At 54.7% G+C, this 21,154-nt stretch overlaps 1 protein-coding gene across 3 annotated transcripts; it reads left to right on the top strand.

The window, feature by feature from the left end:
• The first annotated feature begins 418 nt into the window (after positions 1-418).
• Positions 419-20,818, top strand: NYNRIN (NYN domain and retroviral integrase containing). 3 transcript variants are annotated; one of them, XM_044231392.1, is made up of 8 exons: positions 419-698; positions 10,481-11,148; positions 11,270-12,802; positions 13,667-13,797; positions 13,889-13,985; positions 15,713-15,814; positions 16,041-16,142; positions 17,258-20,818. In XM_044231392.1, the coding sequence occupies exons 1-8, from the start codon at positions 501-503 to the stop codon at positions 20,103-20,105; spliced, it is 5,679 nt and encodes a 1,892-aa protein (XP_044087327.1). In that variant the 5' UTR covers positions 419-500; the 3' UTR covers positions 20,106-20,818. The 3 variants fall into 3 exon arrangements, with proteins under 3 accessions (XP_044087327.1, XP_044087329.1, XP_044087328.1); XM_044231394.1 differs by having other exon boundaries at positions 420-698; positions 10,967-11,148; XM_044231393.1 differs by having other exon boundaries at positions 420-698; positions 10,964-11,148.
• The last annotated feature ends 336 nt before the right edge of the window (positions 20,819-21,154 follow it).

The following is a 21,154-nucleotide window of genomic DNA, read 5'->3' as shown; positions in this document are numbered from 1 at the left end:
AACGTGGAAGGAAATTAACTTTGACCCCTGATTCTGGCTCGCGGCCTAAAACTTGGGTGGAAGGCGGAGGTTTCGAGGACCCTCCCGTCCCTTCCCCCCACCTCATCGCCCCCTCCCCCGGCCTTCCGCACCCCTTCTAGCCACCCGGGGGGCGGAGAGAGGGTTCATCTAGCGGGGGCTGGCGCAGTGGTGAAGGGGAAAGGCTGGGGGCGGAGGGAAGGGCGGCGGGAGCCCCAGCGGTCCCACCCCCAGCTGCAGCCCCTGGCAGGAAGAGGTTGTCGCGGGAGCCGCCGCCAAAGAGACGCAGCTCAGGCGGACCGGCGCCCGGGCGGTGGCGGGAGGGTACGCGAGCCGGGTGGACCGCTGCCCCGGCGGGGGGGCGCGCCCCTCGCAGGAGGGGGCGTGGCCTGGACTTCTCCGGCACTCGGCTGGGGCGCCTCCCGCGCTGGGAGCCCGGTGACACTGTCGGCGCCCTCTTTCCAGGGACGGGCGGGGCAGCCATGCTCCTGTCCGGGGGCGACCCTCCGGCGCAGGAATGGTTCATGGTGCAGACCAAATCAAAGCCCCGGGTGCAGCGGCAGCGGCTGCAAGTGCAGCGCATCTTCAGGGTCAAGCTGAATGCCTTCCAGAGCCGCCCAGACACCCCCTACTTCTGGCTGCAGCTCGAGGGGCCCAAGGAGAACATGAGCAAAGCCAAGGTAAACAGCTCGTCCCTACCCCACCCGCCCCTTCCAGCCAGACTCCTCTTGCGCTCCCCTGCCCAGGGGAGGCGGGGGTCCCCAAAGGTCCCTCGACCTGGATTAGACACTATGGCGGGCAGGTAGTGGGCCAGTCTCCTGTCTTTCCAGATCTGCAGCCTTGGTTCCTTCCCTCTGGTTCCCTTTTTCTTTTCGGCCTCACCCATCTCCTGCATGTTACTTCTGTCTCTCAAGTGCGCTGAGAGAACCTCCATGGTGTGTGTTCCCCCATGAGCCTTACATGGCCAGGACCCCAGCATCCACAGCCTGCTTCCTCATCTGGGGAGCAACTTAAGGTCCCGCATTTCTTTCTTTCCTTTTAAAAAAGATTTTATTTATTTATTTGAGAGAGAGATCACAAGTAGGCAGAGAGGCAGGCGGCGGGGTGGGGAACAGGCACCCCGCCGAGCAGAGATCCTGATGCGGGGCTCGATCTCAGGACCGTGGCATCATGACCTGAGCCGAAGGCATAGGCTTTAACGCACTGAGCCACCCAGGCGCCCAGGTCTAGCATTTCTATGGCCTCTGCAGTACCCCTTTGTTCTCTACCAAGAAGCTGGAAGGCGCAGGTCCTTCTGTCTCCTTTTAAGTCTCCGTAAATCCTGGGCTGCCCCCTTGGAGCCTCTCAGAGTGCTGGACAGGAGGTGCCCTTAGAGACCCTCCTAGAGCAATGCTGGCATTTTACAGATGTGGTATTGGGGATTGGAGAGGATAAGGGTCTTGCTTGACATCACAGCGTCAGGTGGGGATGGGGGAGGGTGGCAAGTGCTGGAATCAGAACCCAGGGCTCTGGGTTCCCTGCCGCACACTCTTGATGCCCTAGGCAGCCTCTTGCAGGGGCTGGGGTGTGTGTGTGTGTGTGTGTGTGTGTGTGTGTGTGTGTGCGCGCGCGCGCGCACGCGCGCGCGCAGATGCTCTGAAAGACAGCAGTCCTTGGGGATGGGTGGGAATCTTGGAGGAGGGCTGTGGGCTTTCAGATGAAAGGGGTTGCTGTGTGGGGCTGGGTGCTGGACAGGCTACCTCACAGTGCACCTCTCTTCATTCTCTCTGGCTTCTCTCACAAGCTTCTCCACTTGGGCCTCTCGGGTTCCCTCTGACTCCCAGTCATGGCCAAGGTCTCCCTCTTCCTCTAGATTCCCTTATCTTTTCCTGGTAGAAATGCTGCAGCTTCCCTGGGTCCCAGGTCACCCACTTCCTTTGCACTTCTCACCTCCCCCATCCCCCCAACACACACCCCTTCTCCAGCTGGGTCCATGCCAATATCCTAATTGGTCAAGGCCATGGGTGGGGGAGCCCAGAATACACTGGCCAGTGGCAGGCAGGCAGGCTGGAAAGTTCCTCCCTCAGCCCCTCCACTGAGCTGCTTGGTCAGCGGTTTTTCCAGTTCTGACAGAGGTGTAGGGGGAGGGGAGGGGTGCCTGCCCAGAGAATGGATGGGCTGGAGCCCCTGAGATTTCCACTTTTCCCTAGCTAGAATAGGGTGGGCTAATAAGAGGAGCCTTTAGGGTTGTTTTGGGTTCTTAATCTTTATTATTTTATTTTATTTTTTGTTTTAAAGGTTGTATTTATTTGTTGGACAGAGAGAGAGAGTACAAGCAGGGGGAATGGCAGGGAGAGGGAGAAGCAGGCTCCCGCAGAGCAGGAAGCCCCACTCGGGGCTAGAGGCTCTCAGGGCTCGATCCCAGGACTTGGGGGAAAATGACCTGAGCCAAAAGCAGATGCTTAACCAACTGAGCTACTTAGGCGCCCCAATTCTTAATCTTTTTATTAATTTGAAATAGAACAACTCACCCTTTTGATTTGTATTTTCAGAGGTGCCTAGCACTCCTGCCCCTTGCTTTAAATCCTGGATCAGCTTCTCCAGACCTGTCAGCTCCTGCTCCTACTACTGTCTCAGGGTTCCGTGGGCCACTCCCTCCTTCACACGCCAGGCCCAAGAAACCAGTGGCTTTCTTGATTCCCCTACCTGTCCCCTCCTTCCCCTTTGTCTTCCCTCGGGGAAAGGCGCTGTTTAAGATGGAAATATAACATGAGGGTCTTCTAGGTTAGTCCCTCTCTTATGCACAAAATGAGCAGAGAGAAGAGACAGTTGGAGGTTTGGAGCAGGAAAGCAGGGAGGGTGGGAGGATAAGGCTTTGTCCCAGGACTCAGGAGATCTGGGCTCACCCTGTTGTCACCAAGCTGTGTCTGGGACTGAGGGATGTTGCAGAGAGAATTCGAAATCAGGGTTTTCTAGCCTCTAACTGGGTGACCTGGGTCAAATAATTGACTCTCTCTGGAGCCTATTTCTTCATCTATAAAATAATAATATAACACCCATATCATGGAGGGGTTGTGAGTCTGCTGAAATAATGGAGGCTTAAGAATGTTCGCAAATGTGGGGACACCTGGGTGGCTCAGTGGGTTAAGCCTCTGCCTTCAGCTCAGGTCATGATCCCAGCATCTTGGGATGGAGTCCCGAATTGGGCTCTCTGCTCAGCAGGGAGCCTGCTTCTCTCTCTCTCTCTCTCTCTCTGCCTGCCTCTCTGCTACTTGTGATCTCTGTCAAAGAAATAAATAAAATCTTTTTTTTTTTTAAAGATTTTATTTATTTATTTGACAGACAGAGATCATAAGTAGGCAGAGAAGCAGGCAGAGAGAAGAGGAAGCAGGCTCCCTGCTGAGCAGAGAGCCCGATGCGGGGCTCAATCCCAGGACCCTGAGATCATGACCTGAGCCGAAGGCAGAGGCTTTAACCCACTGAGCCACCCAGGCGCCCGAAATAAATAAAACCTTTAAAAAAAAAAAAAAAAAAAGGAATGTTTGCGAATGTGGAGAGCTATGTGATATAGATGTCAGTTATTGTTACTCTTTTTAAAGATTTATTTATTTTGGGGGAAGGGGCAGAGGAAGAGGAAGAGAATCCTCAAGCAGACTCCATGGGGGTGGGGGAGGTGCCTCCATCCTAGGACCCTGAGCTGGTGGCCTGAGCTGAAACCAAGAGCTGGGCGCTGAACCGACCGACCCAGCCACCCACAGATGTCAGTTATTACTGTACAACTTTGAACGACTGCTTTTGTCTCAGATTCTCAGTCTCCTTGTTTGTCAAATGAAAAGCTGAAATTAAAGTAAGATGAAATGCTCCCCAGGGTCGAGCAATCTGATCCGTGACCATTTCTCAAGTCTGATGATGTCTTGTGGCTTCCATGTGGAGGTGCTGGGGCTGACTCTAATCCCAGCTGTGGGGACACCGAAGCCTGCACTTTGATAACGTGCTGTGATACTCAGGCCAATGGGCAGAGAGGACCTAGTGAGACCAGAGGCTGACGATGGGAGAGGGCTGGCGGGATGGAGAGGGGAGGAGGGGTGAAGGAGACCGGCTCATCTGGAGGAGGGCCTGGGTATGCTTCTGAATTCTACTCACTGGCTTTCCAGGAAAATGTCCGTAGAACTCGAGTGCCTTTAAATTGTTAAGTTGTGGTGGGATTTAAGAAATAATGAAGTCATTGGCCAGAAATCACCTTCCCAGGTGGCAAGAAACAAACACTGGGGGGGGGGGGGCTGGCCTCTCTGAGGTGAGATCAGCAAGTGGAAAGGAGGGTTTTATTTATTTATTTAATTAGATTTTATTTATTTGTTAGAGAGAGCGAGAGAGCACGCACAAGCAGGGGAAGCCGCAGGCAGGGGGCGAAGCAGGCTTCCCACCAAGCAGGGAGTCCAATGCCGGACTGGGTCCCAGAACCCTGGGATCATGACCTGAGCCAAAGGCAGACACTTCACTGTCTGAGGCACCCAGGTGTCCCTGAAAGGAGAGTTTTAATAGTGATCAGAGTTTCCCAGGGACAAGCCCTGCCCAGCGCACTGTCCTTGACAATGGCAAGGAAGCATTGAGCACAGAGAGGAGAAGGTGACATTTCACTTTCCTCCTTTCTGGAGATGCCTCCTTTCTGGAGATACCTCCTTTCTGGAGATGATGGAGGGAGGGGAGGGGGAACCAGAGACTGGGTTCAGAGAGCTGTGGGGCAGGGCGTGGTTTGCTGACTTTGGGCTTGGCTTGTCAGATGGAAGCTGATAGGCCCCTTGATCCACTCAGTAAGCAAGTCACATGGAAGTTGGTGGTCAGGGATTTGCTGGAGCTGGGTGCTACTAATCCCTACTGTGTCAGGAAGTTTGCAAACCAGTGGCGCTCCACTGGTAGTTTGAAATCAGCCATTGTGGGAGTATTTATGCCATAGAAATTGTCAAATGCTACAAATCAGGGCTATCATCGTGCCACCCCCCACCCCACCGCCCCCAGAGGCTGATTGTCAATCTCTCACTTAATTGTGTTTTGGGCAACTAATCTCTCTCTCTTTTTTTAAACTTAATTTTTCTTCTATAAAGGTAATGCACAATTAAAAAGTCCAATACTTTTCAAAAAGCAGACAATAGGACACCATGATTCCCTGCTGTGTTCCTCCCAACTGCCTCTTCTGTGCTCTTCCTCCTAGACAGTACTCCCTGTGGCATTTCCTCATCTCCACATTCCTAAAAAAAAAAAAAGTATATGTATATATACACATATATATGTGTATATATGTATATTATCTTTTGATTAATTGGTTTTATTTTTTTCATGTATTTTTCTCTTTTTAAAATTTAAATTGAAATTTTTTAAAAAGATTTTATTTATTTATTTGAGAGAGAGAGAGCATGAGAGGAGAGAGGTCAGCGGGAGAAGCAGACTCCCTGCTGAGCAGGGAGCCTGATGTGGGACTGGATCCTATGACTCCAGGATCATGACCTGAGCCAAAGGCAGTTGCTTAATCAACTGAGCCACCCAGGTGCCCCTAAAATTTAAATTCAATTAAATAACAGATAGTGTACTATTAGTTTTTTTAGCCCCTTACATCGTCATCCTTTCTTTTTTCCCAATAGAGTTATATATTTCAGTTTTCTGTCAAACCTGCATCACTCACATCTGGGCATTGCCCTGTATTCTGCTTATGTTTTCTTTCTGACTTTTGTGCTTCACTAAGGCTAAGAACCCCTTATTTTTCAATTTGCTGGTTTTCCTTTGTACCTGTAGCCGGTTCTTACAATTTCAGCCTCTCACTACAGTTTTCTAGAAGGTCAATCTATGTGCTCAGGGTGTTGTTCAGTTCCAGCTTTTTTCTTTTTCTTTCTTTTTTTTTTTAAAGATTTTATTTATTTATTTGACAGAGAGAAATCACAAGTAGATGGAGAGGCAGGCAGAGAGAGAGAGGGAAGCAGGCTCCCCGCTGAGCAGAGAGCCCGATGCGGGACTTGATCCCAGGACCCTGAGACCATGACCTGAGCCGAAGGCAGCGGCTTAACCACTGAGCCACCCAGGCGCCCCGAGTTCCAGCTTTTTTCTTGAGGACATCTTTCTGTCTAGCCAGGACTGCACAGCTGGCATCTGAGACTTCAGTGTGCTGTCCTTGGCATCATTTGCCTGTTTTCTTTGTTAAATGCCTTGTTTCCTGGACTGAATGTCTTTTTCTTTCTTGGGTTGGTGGAGCATATCCATCGGTGGTGTCATCAAGTGAGAAAGATGGCACAGTGCTGAAGGGTATGCTGGTGACTGCTCTCAACGAGCTTGTCTCTGGAGTCTGACCCTCTAGACCAAACTAGCTGTCCCCCTTGCCTGCGGATGCTTGTGCTCTTAGAACAGTGGCTGGCACCTAGTAGGTGCTCAATGATGATTTGTTGAATGGGTGGATCCATTCAGAGATCTGTCTTTGTCATCATCCTGGAGATTCTTCGCTTTCTTCCGATGTCCTTTCTTGGTTTCCTTTGTTGATTAGGTGGAAGATATTCCCCAGTAGCTTCCCAAGAAAGCCCCCTCCCGCAACCCAAAGGTGTTTTTTTGTTTTGTTTTGTTTTTTAATTTATTCAACAGACAGAGATCACAAGTAGGCAGAGAGAGAGGAGGAAGCAGGCTCCCTGCTGAGCAGAGAGCCTGAGATCATGATCTGAGCTGAAGGCAGAGGCTTGAACCCACTGAGCCAGCCAGGCAGAGGCCTTACACCATTGACTTCTTGCTTTTGGGATATCTGAAGCTCTTCCAGGACCTAGGTCCTTTGTGTGTGAAATGTCTTCCCTCTGGAAGTTTGTAGTTTCCCCACTGTTTTGAGGTTTCTCAGTAGGAACCCTTTGTTTGGGTCTGTCTCATCCATCTTCAGATGTGCTCTGTGGCACAGGTGCTCTGTGGGCTTGTCTGTCTGGACACTCATGTTCTTCAGATCTAGAAAATTTTCAGAAACTATTTTGTTGATGATTCTCCCCTGTGTTTTCTCTATCCTCTCTGGAACTACTCTTCAGACATTGAGCTTTCTGGCCTGGTGTACTTATTCTTATTTTTTCTCCTGTTCTCCAATTCTGACTTTTTGCTCTGTTTTCTGGAGTTTTCATGAAGTTTATCTTCCAACCTTTTTATTTTTTAATTTTCTAAAAGATCTTATATATTTATTTGGGAGCGGGTAGGGGCAGAGTGAGAGGGAGAGAATCTCAAGCAGACTCCTCACTGGGTATGGAGCCTGACCTGGGGCTCAGTCCCATGACCCCGAGATCATGATCTGAGCTGAAATCAAGAGTCAGGTGCTCCACTGCCATCATATTTTTTAATATCTTAAAGTCATTTATGGGGGTGCCTGAGTGGCTCAGTTGGTGGAGCATGTGACTCTTGAACTCAGGTTGTAGGTTTGAGCCCCATATTGGGTATAGAGATTACTTAAAAATCTTTAAAAAAAAGTCACTTATGGTTCTCTGAATTCTCTTTTCAAAGGGGTGTCTGGGTGCTTCAGTCAGTTAAGCGGCTGACTCTTGGTTATGGCTCAGGTTGTGGTTTCAGAGTCCTGGGATCAAGCCCTGCCTCGGGCTCCACACTAACCAGGGTGTGCCCGAAGATTCTCCCTCTCCCTCTGCCAGCCTTCCCCGCTTGCACACACTCTTCCTCAAAAAAATAAATTTTGGAAAAAAAAATAGTATCCTATTCTTGTTTAATGTGCCAGTGTTGTATATTATCTCCCTGAGAGAGCAATGATAGTAAATGTTTTGGAGTTTTCTTCTCTCTGCCTTGTTTCTCTTCCTTCAAATTGTTCCCTGCCCCTTTCTGTATGTTTTCTTTTTTTTTTTTCCCTTCCATCTTTACTTTTTTTTTTTTTTTGACCCTGAGATCGAGACCTGAGCTAAGATCATGAGTCGGATGCTTAAGGGACTGGGGCCACCCAGGCACCCCTGTGTGTTTATTTCACATTAGAAGCTTTTCCCATGTGTCATGGTAATCCTTGCACGAGGCTGACTCTTATTGGTTTTGAACTTGTTTGTGCAGAGACCTGAGGGTGCTGTCTATCAGGGAGCCTGTTGGGTGATCTTTAGGTCTTTGCTCTCTGGCTGGCCAGATTTCCAGAATGTATTTCTCTGTTCTGTCTTGGAGGGTCACGGTCTGGCTGCTGAGTTGCTGAATGGAAGAATGAGTTGCTCTGCATTCAGCTTTCATTGCAAACTTCATCATTTGGCCCTCTTCCCTTCCTTCATGTTTTTTTGTATGGTCTCCACACCCTCAAGTATGGTGATGAACCTCTAATCTCAGGACCTTGTTTCCCGCCTGCTAGTTTGTCTAGAGAGCAAACCTCACGGTGTGTGAAGGTACTTGCCCAGCCTTCATGTGAGGGGCTGGTTGATCTCCCCGGTTCTAACTACTCCTCAAACAACTTTGCCTCAGTCTGCCTTTTTATTTATTTGTTTTTACTTTTACATTTTACTTATTATTTATTTTATTTTATTTTTAAGTAATCTGTATACCCAATGTGGGGCTTGAACTTACAACTCTGTTGTTTCTGTACCTTTTTTTGCTGAATGGTATAGACAGCCCCATGGCTAAGCCCCCAGATTTTGGAGTCAGGGTGCCTGAGTATCCCAGCCCACTATCTGTGTAACCTTGGACTTGTGCCCTCCCTTGCTCATCTAAAATGGGGATGGTAGCCATTTCCTTCTAGGGCTGAGAGAGGAAATCTCATGAGATCATGTGTATATAAGCCTGATACACAGTAAGTATTCAATGAATATTAGTTCACATTTATTATTTGGAAAATGGTCTTAGTTTTTAATCTGTCTTTTAAAAAATATTGAACAGTTAATGGAACAATAACTATTTTAAGCTCTTAGCACAAAGAGAAGAAACCACCCACAGTCTTCTTCTCTAGCATGTTTCTTCATTCTTACATATTGTTTTTCAAGTAATTGGAATGTAGGGTGCTGGGGTGGGGATTGGTTAAGGTCTGTGACAGTTATCCCGCTCCTGGTCAGATTCACCCTGCTGGGCGGGTCCTGCTAAGGTTCTGGGTGGGAGGGGTTGGCTTGGGATGTCTATCAGGTTTTGAGCTGGTTTTGGACTGATTTCGAAGCGTTAGACCTGGGCCTAAGTGCCTAGGTGTATTTTAGGCCCTTTGGGGAAGGGGTTGGAGGCCTGTGGCCCAGCGCAGGTGGAAGAGGTAAGCACAGTTCTGAGCAGGGGGCTGGAGTGGTCTTTAGAACAGCTGCTGGAGATCTAAAATGGAGCCTTTGCTCCCTAATGGAACTGTTAGGGGAAAACAGGAAGAGGGATGACAATCAGGGATGTGGGGATGTGGAGGGACAGGAGGGGGACATGAGGGCGAATGTTATCGACATGGGTTGGCTGATGAAGTGGGAGTGTCCATGCTCCCATGGAACTCATGGGGCCATGCTGGTATAGCTTAGCGGCGCAGGGGAGAGCTCCAACCTGTCCCCTCCCAGCGGCTGCTGAAGCCTGAGTGTGTGAGGCCTGTAAACATGAGGAGATGGTCTGCCCAGAGAGCCAGAGGCTTTCGTTCTGGTTCAGCCATCATGCATATCTGTGGGGCTCCCCTGGATGCTGGCCCAGTGACTTACCTCCTCCTCTCTTCCCTCTGGGCAACAGAGTTACCATGGTTATAGGTATGGGTTTGCTAGAGACCTTCTGTAGGGGGATTAAGCCAGAATCCCACAGGATTACCCTGCGGTCACTGTGTCGTCTGAAGAGGTAGAAAGAGCCCTGGTTTCAGTCAGACAGACGTGGATTGTGTTCCTGGCCCATCAGCCTGGAGCTGTGTGTCATCGGGCAAGCGAGGTGTCCCTTTTGAGCATGCAGAATGGGAGTAGGCCGAGCCAGACTTTAGGCTAAGCACTTCTTTGTATTAATGCATTGAAGCTTCATATTAGCCTCATGAGGGAGGACTGTTACCCCATTTTACAGATGAGGAATCGCAGGCACAGGGAGTGTAGATCACTTGCCCCAGGTCGCATAGGTTCCTGGCAAGGGGAGGATACTCAGTAGTGTACAATTCCCCTTCTAGCTGGCTCTTGTTTCTAGAATTGCAGGGTAGGATTGGGGTATCTCACTTAACCTGCCATCCTACAGGCAAAGGGACAGAGGTCTCAGGAAACAGGTAAAGTTCCACAGTTAACCTGCCTCACCTGGTGCCACCGAGTTGGAACTAGAGCAAGGGCCCTGACTCCAAGCCTAGGTGTTTTCCCTTTCCCCTGGGTACCTCCCTCATCTCTTCGGAGAGTTCCCTGGGAAGAAATGAGTGTGTGAGGGGGCAGGACCAGGAGAGAGGGGCTGGCCATGGGGGCAGCATTGGATTATGGTAGGACAAGTCCCTGGGGAGGGGCAGGCCTTGGGGTGGGGAGTACAAGTCAGTGAGTGCAAGCCCATAAAAGGATGACTTCCTTTGTGCTTCCTCTCTCCACTGTGGCTTCAGGAGTATCTGAAGGGCCTGTGCAGCCCGGAGCTGTGGAAGGAGGTTCGCTACCCACAGGCCCTGCACTGCGCCTTCCTTGGGGCCCAGGGCCTCTTTCTCGACTGTCTCTGCTGGAGCACTCTGGCCTACCTGGTGCCTGGCCCTCCTGGCTCCCTGATGGTGGGGGGGCTGACTGAGTCTTTCATCATGACCCAGAACTGGCTGGAGGAGCTGGTGGGGCGGCTGCGCTGGGGCCCTGCTGCTCTGCTTACCCCTCGGGGGATCTGGGAGGCCGAGGTGACCAGGGCCTTCGGGGCCCTGGTCTGGATCCGCGGTGACCAGTACGCAGGGGATCTGCTGCAGCTGCCCCCAGCGGTCCAAGAGCTGCTGCTGAGCCTGGTGCGGGACGCTGCGGGCAAGGAGGACATCATCGAGTGGCTCGGCCGCATCGGCACTTCCGAGTCACGCTCTGACCCCGAGGTCCTGATCTGCCCTCCTCACCAGCAGAAGGAAGGCCCGGCCATGGTGTCTGTGGGAGACGGTCCTGGGCCCTTCCTGGAGGTGGGGACCCTCCAGAACAGGAATCAAGAACATTCCAAGAGGTTAACCAGCCTGGGAGCCACCAGGGCCCTGGTCTTGGGTGCGCCGGGCCAGAACACACAACAGGAAACAGCGAACCAGCTGGTACGGTAAGTTCTGCTGAAGAAGCTCTCTGCTTCTCTGATCCTCTCCCTGCTCCCCCACCCCAAGGAGGTTGTGGGGGACTTTTGTGGTTTAACCACCCTTCCAATAAACCTGGGCTTTTTCTAGGGTCGATTCCAACAGCCATGGTGGCGCAGACAGCGGTCGAGAGGAAGGGCCAGCGCGAGCCACCAGCAGCCAGGACTCTGCACCCCATGCACAGGCCCTGTCCCAGCAGAAGCCGGGCCAGAGAGCGGAAGACAAAGTCCCCTTCCAGCCCCCAGTGTCAGCCCTGGGCTTGTGCCCGCCCTGGAAGGCCTGGACCCCTGGGCCTGCCTTTGGGCCCTTGTGGCCAGGGGCTATCGCCGCCACCTTCTGGAGGATCAATGAGCTGCACTCCCTCCACCTGGCCTGGCTCCTGTCCCAGGCGTGCTTCAGTTTCCCCTTCTGGCAGAGGCCCCTAGGCCCCATTCAGTTCAAGCTACCAGGGCAGAATCCTTTGCCCTTGAATCTCGAGTGGAAGCAGAAGGAGCTGGTTCCTTTGTCCAGCATGGAAAGCCCTGAGTGCAGACCAGAGGCGGGACCAGGAGGAGAGGCAACCCTACAGAACTGCCCGAGGCCGGAGACCCCCCCGAAAGTCATGAGTTTATTGGTAGTCTCAGGGGGCTCAGGTGTAAAGGACAAGACTAGCCCCGGACTTCCCCAGATAGGACCACCCTTGACCTCTGTACCGCCACAGCAAACTGGAAGCGAGCCAGGGGATCAAGGAAGCGGGCAGTGGGACAGTAAGGGGCCAGAAGAGGGGCCCTTTCCGGCGCTGCTGCCAGGGCAAGGAGTGTCTACAGCTCAGGGGGGGCCCGTGGCTCAAGGGGGGCTGACCGCGCCATCAGTACCTGATGCTCAAACAGTGCCTGAAACTCTTGAAGTGCCCATGGCTGCAGCAGTGGCCACAGCTCAAACCCCACCTGTGGATCAAGGGCTGCCTGCTGTCCCCAAAGTGCCTACAGCCCAGACGACGCTGGCAGTCCCTGCGGAACCTGCAGCTCTCGAAGTGCCTTCGGCCCCCACGAAGCCAGCAGCTCCAGGGGTGCCCTCGGCTCAGAAGACAGCCGTGGCTCCGCCGGCATCAGCAGCGCCAGGGGCACCTGCAAATCCAAAAGCTCCCGCAGCTCAGAAAACGCCTTCGGCGAAATCGTCACCTGCAGGGCCCAAAGCTCCCAAAGCCCAAACTGGGCCTCTAGCCAAAACAGGGTCTGCTGGCCCCAAAGCCCCCAGAGCTCCCAAAACTCCTGCGGCTCAGAAGACACTCGCAGATCCGGGGCCAGTCTTGGGTGCAGCCAAACTCCCGAGCGAGGGCAAGTCTTCGTCAAGGGGTGACGCCTCCTTCCCAAAGGGCCAGGGGGAGGCCGAAAGGCAGGGCCCCCAGTCCGGCAGCACCTCGGCTCCCAGTCGTAAGCACCAAGCTCAGACAGAGGGGCTCCTGGGGGCGCGGGAAGGGGCCCCAAGGCAGCCGCCTCGCCACCCGCAGGCAAACAGCACTGTGACCAGCTTCCAGAGGTACCACGAGGCCCTGAACACACCTTTTGAGCTGAACCTGTCGGGGGAACCCGGGAACCAGGGTCTGCGGCGAGTGGTCATCGATGGGAGCAGTGTGGCCATGGTGTGAGTACCCATGGGCGTGGGGTGGCCCAGGGGGACAGAGTGTGGCATCCCCTCTTGACCTCTGCGGGTGGGGCCGCAGGGTTCAAATGGGGAAACGGCAGTGTGCACGGAAAGGTTAAGACAGCCCCGTGAAGGGAGATTTCTCTTCTTCCTCTTTGATGGAAGCAGAGCCAGGCCCAAAGAGGTGACGAATCTTGCCCCAGATTCCAGAGCCTAGTAAGGGGCCAGGTTGGCCTTGGCTTCCCATCTGTCCCCTGCCAAGGCCTGTGCTCCCACCGTGGTACGGTGTTTGTCAACCCCAGGCCAGCGGTCAGTGTTGAGCCGGAGCCTGGCGGCCCAGCCCAGGTGTCCTTTATGTGGCCTTTCCTGCCTCCGCTAACCAACCCTTAGAGACCGTCCTGCCTGCCCAGAGCTTACTGCTGTACATGTGTTCGCCCAGGTGTGTGGGAGACCTGTGGTCTTTCCCCACAGAGGACGGGAGTTACTATGCTGAACGTGCTCCTAGCAGACACATAGTGGCAATGGCTGCTCATTTGCTTCTAGCCCTGAATTGAGTTCTTTGGGTGTAGAGGTTGCCTTCTTTTTCCTTTTGCCGCGGAGGGCCCTATTCATGCGCATGCGCACGCGCGTGCACACGCTCACACATACACAGGTACGCAACATACCCCCCTACCCAAGCATGCGAACACACACTTACAGAGTGGGTCTTTCCAGAATGTTCGATGATGGAGGAAAGGGACAAGGGCATTGCCGGCGCGGATGCGGGTGCATGGCATTGCCTGGCTCTGAGGGAAGGCAGAGGGGCAGGGCCATGTTCCTCAGGAGGAACTTGTTCACCTCCTGCCCGCTCCCCCGCCCCTCCAGGCATGGCCTCCAGCACTTCTTCTCCTGCCGTGGCATTGCCATGGCGGTGCAGTATTTCTGGAACCGGGGCCACCGAGAGGTCACTGTGTTCGTACCCACCTGGCAGCTGAAGAAGAACCGGAGGGTGAGAGGTGAGCTGCCCGCTGCCTCTCTGTCCCAACTGTGGCCTCGGCCTGGTGGCCTGTCCTCTGAGCATATCTGTCTTCTGCCTTTCGCCTCCAGAGAGCCACTTCCTGACGAAGCTGCACTCCCTCAAGATGCTTTCAATCACCCCCTCCCAGCTTGAGAATGGCAAGAAGATCACCACCTACGACTACAGGTGTGCCAGTCCCAGGCCTGCCTTCTGTAGGGCTCAGGGGGCGGGCTTGGGGGATGGCAGAGGGGGGCTGGGCAGTTGTGTCAGGCGGGGTCCTGCCTCCCCTGCTCTGGGGAGATGGAGGCCAGCATTTCTGAGGGGCACCTTGGAGAGGATGGCCTGGGGCATGGGGCCCTCTGGAGGCAGAGGGAGGGATGCCATGAGGAGAGGGCTCCAAGATTGGCCCTACCCAAGGCCAAGGGTGAGTCCAATTTTGGGACTCTGCAGCTGCATTCCCTTAGTCAACAGGCTTTCTTCTCCTGTGACCTACCAGCTGAGACCCACCACTTTGGGTAGACTAGTCCAGGGGACTTCCGGTGTTTCCAGTGAGCTGCTTCCCCAAGTGACTAATTCAGGGCTCCAGTTTGGGCTAAAGTTCATGTCTCAAGGAACTGCCTCAGTCTTTTCCTTCCTCCAGCCCTGGCACCTGGAGGAGGCATGTGTGTGACTGTATGTGCTTGGAGCCCTAGCTGGGCTCTGAAAATGGAGTTTGACTGGCCCTGTCTCCTTGATAAAGCCCTAGGACCTCCCTACTTGTCAGTCCTAAACACCTAGTCCCCAGCATGGCTGAAGGACAGTATGCCCCAGGCGGGGGTGGGGTTGGGGGGGTGGTGCGGGTGAGGGTTGTGATGCTGCCTCTGTGGGGGTAGGGACTGTCCTGCCCTGGTCACTGGTCCTAGGCTGGAGCCGATGCCGGGCACATGCAGGTCTTGGCTGCCCTTAGGCACCTCCTGTGCTGGGCACTGAGAAGTTCGGCTTCTGCCCACTTTTCCCAAGACCTGGCCTCTACCCAGGCTGGGAAGGGCTGGGCATGATAGCCCAGGCATCCCTCCTTCAAGGGCTAGGCCCTTTGGTAAGGTCTTGAAGTGCCTCCAATTTCGGGGCTGGCTTTGAGGGAAGGTGGCTTTTCCGCAGAGGCCCCTCTGCTGGGCACTTGTGGAATAGCATGCTTGCGACCACCAGAATGGCCGCTTCGGGGAATGCCGAGAAGTAGGTGGCCTTTGCTTTCTTTCCTGGTCACAGCCCTCTTTCAAGGAGAGGTGATCCTTGGAAAAGTGGATTTGTTTATTCAGGTATGTGTTTTTATATATGGTTATATGTATATACATACATACATACAGGTGTATATATGTAGCGTGTATACGTACAAAGAGACGTATGTATATCTGTCTTGGCACGTATGGGAATGTTGTGCACTGGTGAAGAGGAATAATGGAATATTTGTGTGCATGCTGTGTGGGAGGCACTGAGGCAGGCACTTCAGTGTCCCGTCTCACTTAGTTTAATCCTCACAGCCATACAGGGTAGGTATTTTTTGTCCATTTTGTCTATGTGGAAACAGTAGCGGTAAAAAACGCATGTGTGAATGCGGGCGAGTGTGCGGGTTCCCGTGTGCGTGTCTGTGCATGTGTCTGTGAATGTGTGTCTCTTCAGTAGGGGTCTGTGCTTGTATGTACAGACCCCTGTATGGTTGGGGGTGTGCATCCAACCTCCCCCTCTCAGGGGCTAGTGGTGACCCCGGATGGCTGCATAGACATGGGAGCCCGCTCGGGAGCCCATGCCCTGGCTCCCCGACCACTGGGGCAGCCTCTTTGGTCAGCACACCTCCACGTGCACTGCGAGTTCATTTTCCCCAAAGGCCTGGCAAGGGAGGGTTTCTGGGTGGTGAGCAGCAGCCCCTCTCCCTGCAGGTTCATGGTGAAGCTGGCAGAGGAGACCGACGGCATCATCGTTACCAACGAGCAGCTCCACATCCTGATGAATAATTCCAAGAAACTGATGGTCAAAGATCGGTGAGGTGATCCCCGGGGCTGGAGCTATTCCTTGCCTGGGGATGTCAGGCAGCCCCTGGCAGTGGGTGCTGGGCCCGGGAGAGAGGCCTTGGAGCTGTGCCCACCAGAACCTGCCTGCAAGAGGAGATGGGGGTTTCAACCCCTGTACGGACACCCGGGAGGGCAATGGGACCATGGATGGGTCAAGGCCTCCCCTATGACCACGTCTCTTCTTTCCCGGGTCCAGCTTGCTACCCTTCACCTTTGCGGGGAATCTCTTCATGGTGCCAGATGACCCCCTGGGCCGTGATGGTCCCACCCTGGACGAGTTTCTGAAGAAGCCAAACAGGTAATGGGCTGGGCCTTTGCTGCTTCCCAGCCCCTGCCTCCCCCACCCCAGGACCGACCAGAAATGCCTCAGTGCTAGCCAACGTTTGTCTAGTGCTTAACGATGAGCAGAGTAGTTAGATTTTTCAGGTCTTCACACTTCTCCCGCATTGATGCCTCCATAAACCAACCGTAGTGTGGTTTTCAGTTTTCCAGTTTTGCCTACATGCTTTCATACTGCACGCACCCTGCCACAGCTGGCATTTGTACTCAACGTCTTATTGTCTTTTTTCCCCAGATCCATGCCACGTGAATTCACGTGGTTCATTTTAATGGCTGTGTGGCATTCCATTCCACAAGTACCTAGCAGATGTAGCGAATCTTTCTTTGAGGCTCGTTTGACATTTTCCATGTTATGCTATCGCACCGGTGCTGCTGTGGACAGCCTCATTCTTGTTTCCTGGTGAATGAGGCCAGCTGTGCTAGAGCCCATTCTGATGGATTTTTCCCTCTATGTATTGTCTTTGATTCTCACAGCTGGGGTTAGACATATATGACCGTCATCCTGGGCCAGGTTTGCAGTAACTCAGATGTCCTGGTATCCGCTCCCTCTGAGCTACCTTACTGCCCACCTCCCAGTTGCTGGGGCCCCGTGGGGAACTCTGGTCAGGACCTTATGGACAGTGATTGTTCTCAGGGCCAGCTCGCTCAGTTTCATCTCCCTGCGTTTGTCTGCTGTCCCCTCCCGATCCCTCATCGGGCCCTGTTCCCTCTCTTGATCGTCCCCTGGATTGCTCATTCTTGGGGCCAGTTGGAAGCGCCAGTCGCCTCACTCTTACCAAGTCATCAGCTTAGATCTGGTTGAAAATGTTGCTTGGTTAATGAGAATTTGGTTGGATGAGGCTTCAGGGGGCAGCTGCATCTCTGAAATGGAGGCCCAGCCCACCCTGGAGGTGGAGGGGGTGCCGGTGGGCGGGGTCCTGACAGAGGCTCTCCTGTATCCCTGGCTGGCACTTGGCCCGGCCTCAGGGACAACTTGGCCATGAGGCAAGGCTCTGCAGATGTGGTTTTCTGCTGTGGGGCCCCTCTGTCCTCCACGAGGCCCTTTAGCGCCTCCACTCTGCTCTTCTGGTGTAGGCTGGACACTGATGTGGGCAACTTCCTGAAGGTGTGGAAGACCCTTCCTCCCAGCTCAGCCAGCACCTCTGAGCCTAGTGACGGTGTCGACCTTGCACCTCCCGAGAGTCTGCCGAATATAGAGGATGTCCAGGAGGAGAAGGAGGGGCAGGACGAGGAGCAGAGGGAGGGGCAGGGGGCGCAGGAGCTGCCTGAAGAAGACGCCCCAGACTCCTCCCTGGCCTCAGTGTTCATGGCTGAGTGCTCTTCCCTTTCTGAGGAAATCCTCCGGTGCCTCAGCCTCCACGACCCCCCAGACGGGGCCCTAGACGTTGATCTTCTGCCTGCACCAGCTTCTCCTTACCTGGGCATCCCCTGGGACGGGAAGGCACCCTGCCAGCAGGTCCTGGCCCAGCTGGCTCAGCTGACCATCCCTAGCAACTTCACTGCCCTGTCCTTCTTCGTGGGGTTCATGGACTCCCACCGTGATGTCATCCCTGACTACGAAGCTCTCGTGGGCCCCCTGCACAGCCTCCTCAAGCAGAAGCCGGACTGGCAGTGGGACTGGGAGCACGAGAAGGCCTTCCTGGCTCTGAAGCGAGCTCTCGTGTCTGCCCTCTGTCTGACGGCCCCCAATGCCCAGCTGCCCTTCCGTCTGGAGGTGACAGTGAGCCAGGTGGCCCTGACAGCCGTCGTCTATCAGGAGCACTCAGGGAGGAAGCACCCCATAGCCTATACCTCAAAACCTCTCCTCCCCGACGAGGAGAGTGAGGGCCCCCAGTCAGGGGGAGACAGCCCCTATGCTGTGGCCTGGGCCCTCAAACATTTTTCCCGCTGCATTGGAGACATCCCAGTGGTCCTGGACCTTTCTTACGCCTCCCGGACCACTGTGAGCCCCGAGACCCAGGAGGGCCGCAGGGTTTCCAAAGCATGGTTGATCCGATGGTCCCTCCTGGTACAGGACAAAGGCAAGAGGGCCTTGGAATTGACCCTTCTCCAAGGCCTGCTGGGAGAAAACCGGCTGCTGACGCCCGCATCCTCGATGCCTCGCTTTTTCCAGGTCCTGCCTCCTTTTTCCGACCTGTCCACTTTCGTCTGCATCCACATGTCGGGCTATTGCTTTTACCGTGAGGACGAGTGGTGTGCCGGCTTTGGTCTCTATGTCCTGTCTCCCACCAGCGCCCCGGTCTCCCTTTCCTTCTCTTGCTCCCCTTATACACCAACCTATGCCCACCTGGCAGCCGTGGCCTGTGGCCTGGAGCGCTTCGGCCAGTCCCGCCTCCCAGTGGTTTTCCTCACGCACTGCAACTGGATTTTCAGCCTCCTCTGGGAGCTCCTGCCCCTGTGGAGGGCTCGAGGCTTCCTCTCCTCAGACGGGGCCCCGCTACCTCACCCAAGCCTGCTCTCATACATCATCTCGCTCACCTCTGGCCTCTCCTCCCTCCCATTTATCTACCGAACCTCCTACAGGGGCTCCCTGTTTGCCGTGACGGTGGACACCCTGGCCAAGCAGGGCGCACAGGGGGGCGGGCAGTGGTGGGACCTGCCCAAGGACGTGCCGGTTCCCGTCGTGTCCCCCCACACCATGGGCAAGAGGCCTGACTTGCTGGCATTGCAGCAGAGTGACAGCACCTTGGCTGAGGTCATTGCCAAACTGCGGGTCGGGCAGAAACTGCCCGGCTCCTCCCCCTTCAGTTCGGTCTTTAACTCCCTCAGCCTCGACCAGGAGAGCGGCCTGCTCATGTTTAAGGGGGATAAGAGGCCTAGGGTCTGGGTGGTCCCGAGGCAACTCCGGAGGGACCTGATTTTCTGTGTGCATGACCTGCCCTTGGGTGGCCACCAGCGGCCCGAGGAGACCTACAAGAAGTTGCGGTTGCTGGGGTGGTGGCCCGGGATGCAGGAGCATGTGAGGGACTACTGCCGGAGCTGCCTGTTCTGTATCCCACGAAACCTCACGGGCAGTGACTTGAAGGTCATTGAGTCCCCATGGCCTCTCAGGTCCACTGCCCCCTGGTCCACCTTGCAGATCGAGGTGGTGGGCCCCATCACCATCAGCGAGGAGGGCCACAAGCATGTGCTGATCGTGGCTGACCCCAACACCAGGTGGGTGGAGGCCTTCCCGCTGAAGCCCTACACGCACACGGCCGTGGCCCAGGTGCTGCTGCAGCATGTGTTTGCCAGGTGGGGCGTCCCCGTGAGGCTGGAGGCTGCCCAGGGCCCCCAGTTTGCTCGGCACGTCCTGGTGAGCTGTGGGCTGGCGCTGGGAGCCCAGGCAGCCTCCCTGAGCCGGGACCTCCAGTTTCCCTGCCTGACCAGCTCCGACGCCTACTGGGAATTCAAGAGGGCCCTCAAGGAGTTCATCTTCCTGCATGGCAAGAAGTGGGCAGCCTCCCTGCCCTTGCTGCACCTGGCCTTCAGGGCCTCCTCCACCCAGGCCACGCCTGTCCAGATCCTGACAGGAGACGAAGTGAGGCTCGGCAAGCCCCTGTGGTGGGAGATGAGCAGTGCCAATATCGAAGGCCTCAAGATGGATGTCTTTCTGCTGCAGCTCATTGGGGAGCTGCTGGAGCTGCACTGGCGGGTGGCCGACAAGGCTAGTGAAAAGGCAGAGAACAGGCGTTTCAAGCGGGAGAGTCAGGAGAAGGAGTGGAATGTGGGCGACCAAGTCCTTTTGCTGTCCCTCCCCAGGAATGGCAGCAGTGCCAAATGGGTGGGCCCCTTCTATATTGGAGATCGCCTGAGCCTGTCCCTCTACAGGGTTTGGGGCTTCCCAACTCCGGAGAAGCTTGGCTGCATCTATCCTAGCAGTCTGATGAAGGCCTTTGCCAAGAGTGGCACACCCCTGTCCTTCAAGGTTTTGGAGCAATGACCGGGGCGGTGGGAGAGCCCCCCACTCCAAGGTCCTGGGCTTTTGCTGCTAGGCCTCCCCCAGCCCTGGGGAGTGGTCTCACAGCCCCCTGGGGGCCTCGGTTGTGCCTTGTGTGGAGAAGTTAATTCACAAAGCTTTGCTGAATTGCCTTGAACTGGGGACAAGTGTCCCTATGGAAACATCCCCAGTTTGGGGTATTGGGAGAATGTGTCAAAGGCTGTGAGATATGGGCCTCTGGTGATTTCACCTTGGGGGAAGGGTAGGCCAGGCTCAATGTCTTTCCCCGAGTATTCCCATCATCCTGTCACACGCAGGCAGGTATATACACATGTCCCCCAGAGTTTTACTTCTGGTGTGATTCTGGGCCTCAGAATTGGAAGTACATTCCCTTCTGTAATGTGGACTTCCCCTGAACTGTTCATTTGGGGACCCTTTGCCCTTCGAGTTATCACAGCTGACACAAATCCATGAGGTTGTCACAGCCCATTCCCAGTCTCATGGCCACCTTCCTCAGGCTAGGCTAGGTCTGCCCAGCTGTCAAGGAGGGGCTGGCCGTCCTGAGCCCGGGGCTCGGAGCCAGGGTAGGAGTATGGCCAGCCACAGAGAGCATCCCACTTGTCACAGGGGAATGTTAAGGGGAGACAGTCAGCCTACCTCAGTTGGCTCCAGACAATGGAGACAAGTTCCCATTCCCTGCTTCAATGGCGTCAACATACAGAAATCAAGGATCTCGATGCCAAGTGTGGCATCTCTATCTGACAAGCTACTTCAGCTAGACCTAGGGGCCCAGGCCTCTGTTTCAAGGGGGGCAGGGCATCTGAAATGAGCAGTCTGACACATGGTGACGTGCTGGCATGGCTCTCCCTCCCAACCGCACCCCAAAGCCCACAGCCCTCTCCTTCCATGTCTACTGTGCCGTGTGTCCCCCAGACCCTGCACCATGTGTGGCTGCTTTGGTTGGATCACCTGTCCCCGGCACCTGCCTTATGTGTACAGTGAACCTCGGCTCCCTCCAAGCCACTCTGCAGAGATATCTTGTAGGGAGAGTG

This window comes from Neovison vison, chromosome 13 (genome assembly GCF_020171115.1).
Source record: "Neovison vison isolate M4711 chromosome 13, ASM_NN_V1, whole genome shotgun sequence".
Lineage (NCBI taxonomy): Eukaryota > Metazoa > Chordata > Mammalia > Carnivora > Mustelidae > Neogale > Neogale vison.
The sequence above is the reverse complement of the archived record's forward strand: the minus strand, read 5'-3'. Positions and strand labels throughout refer to the sequence as shown.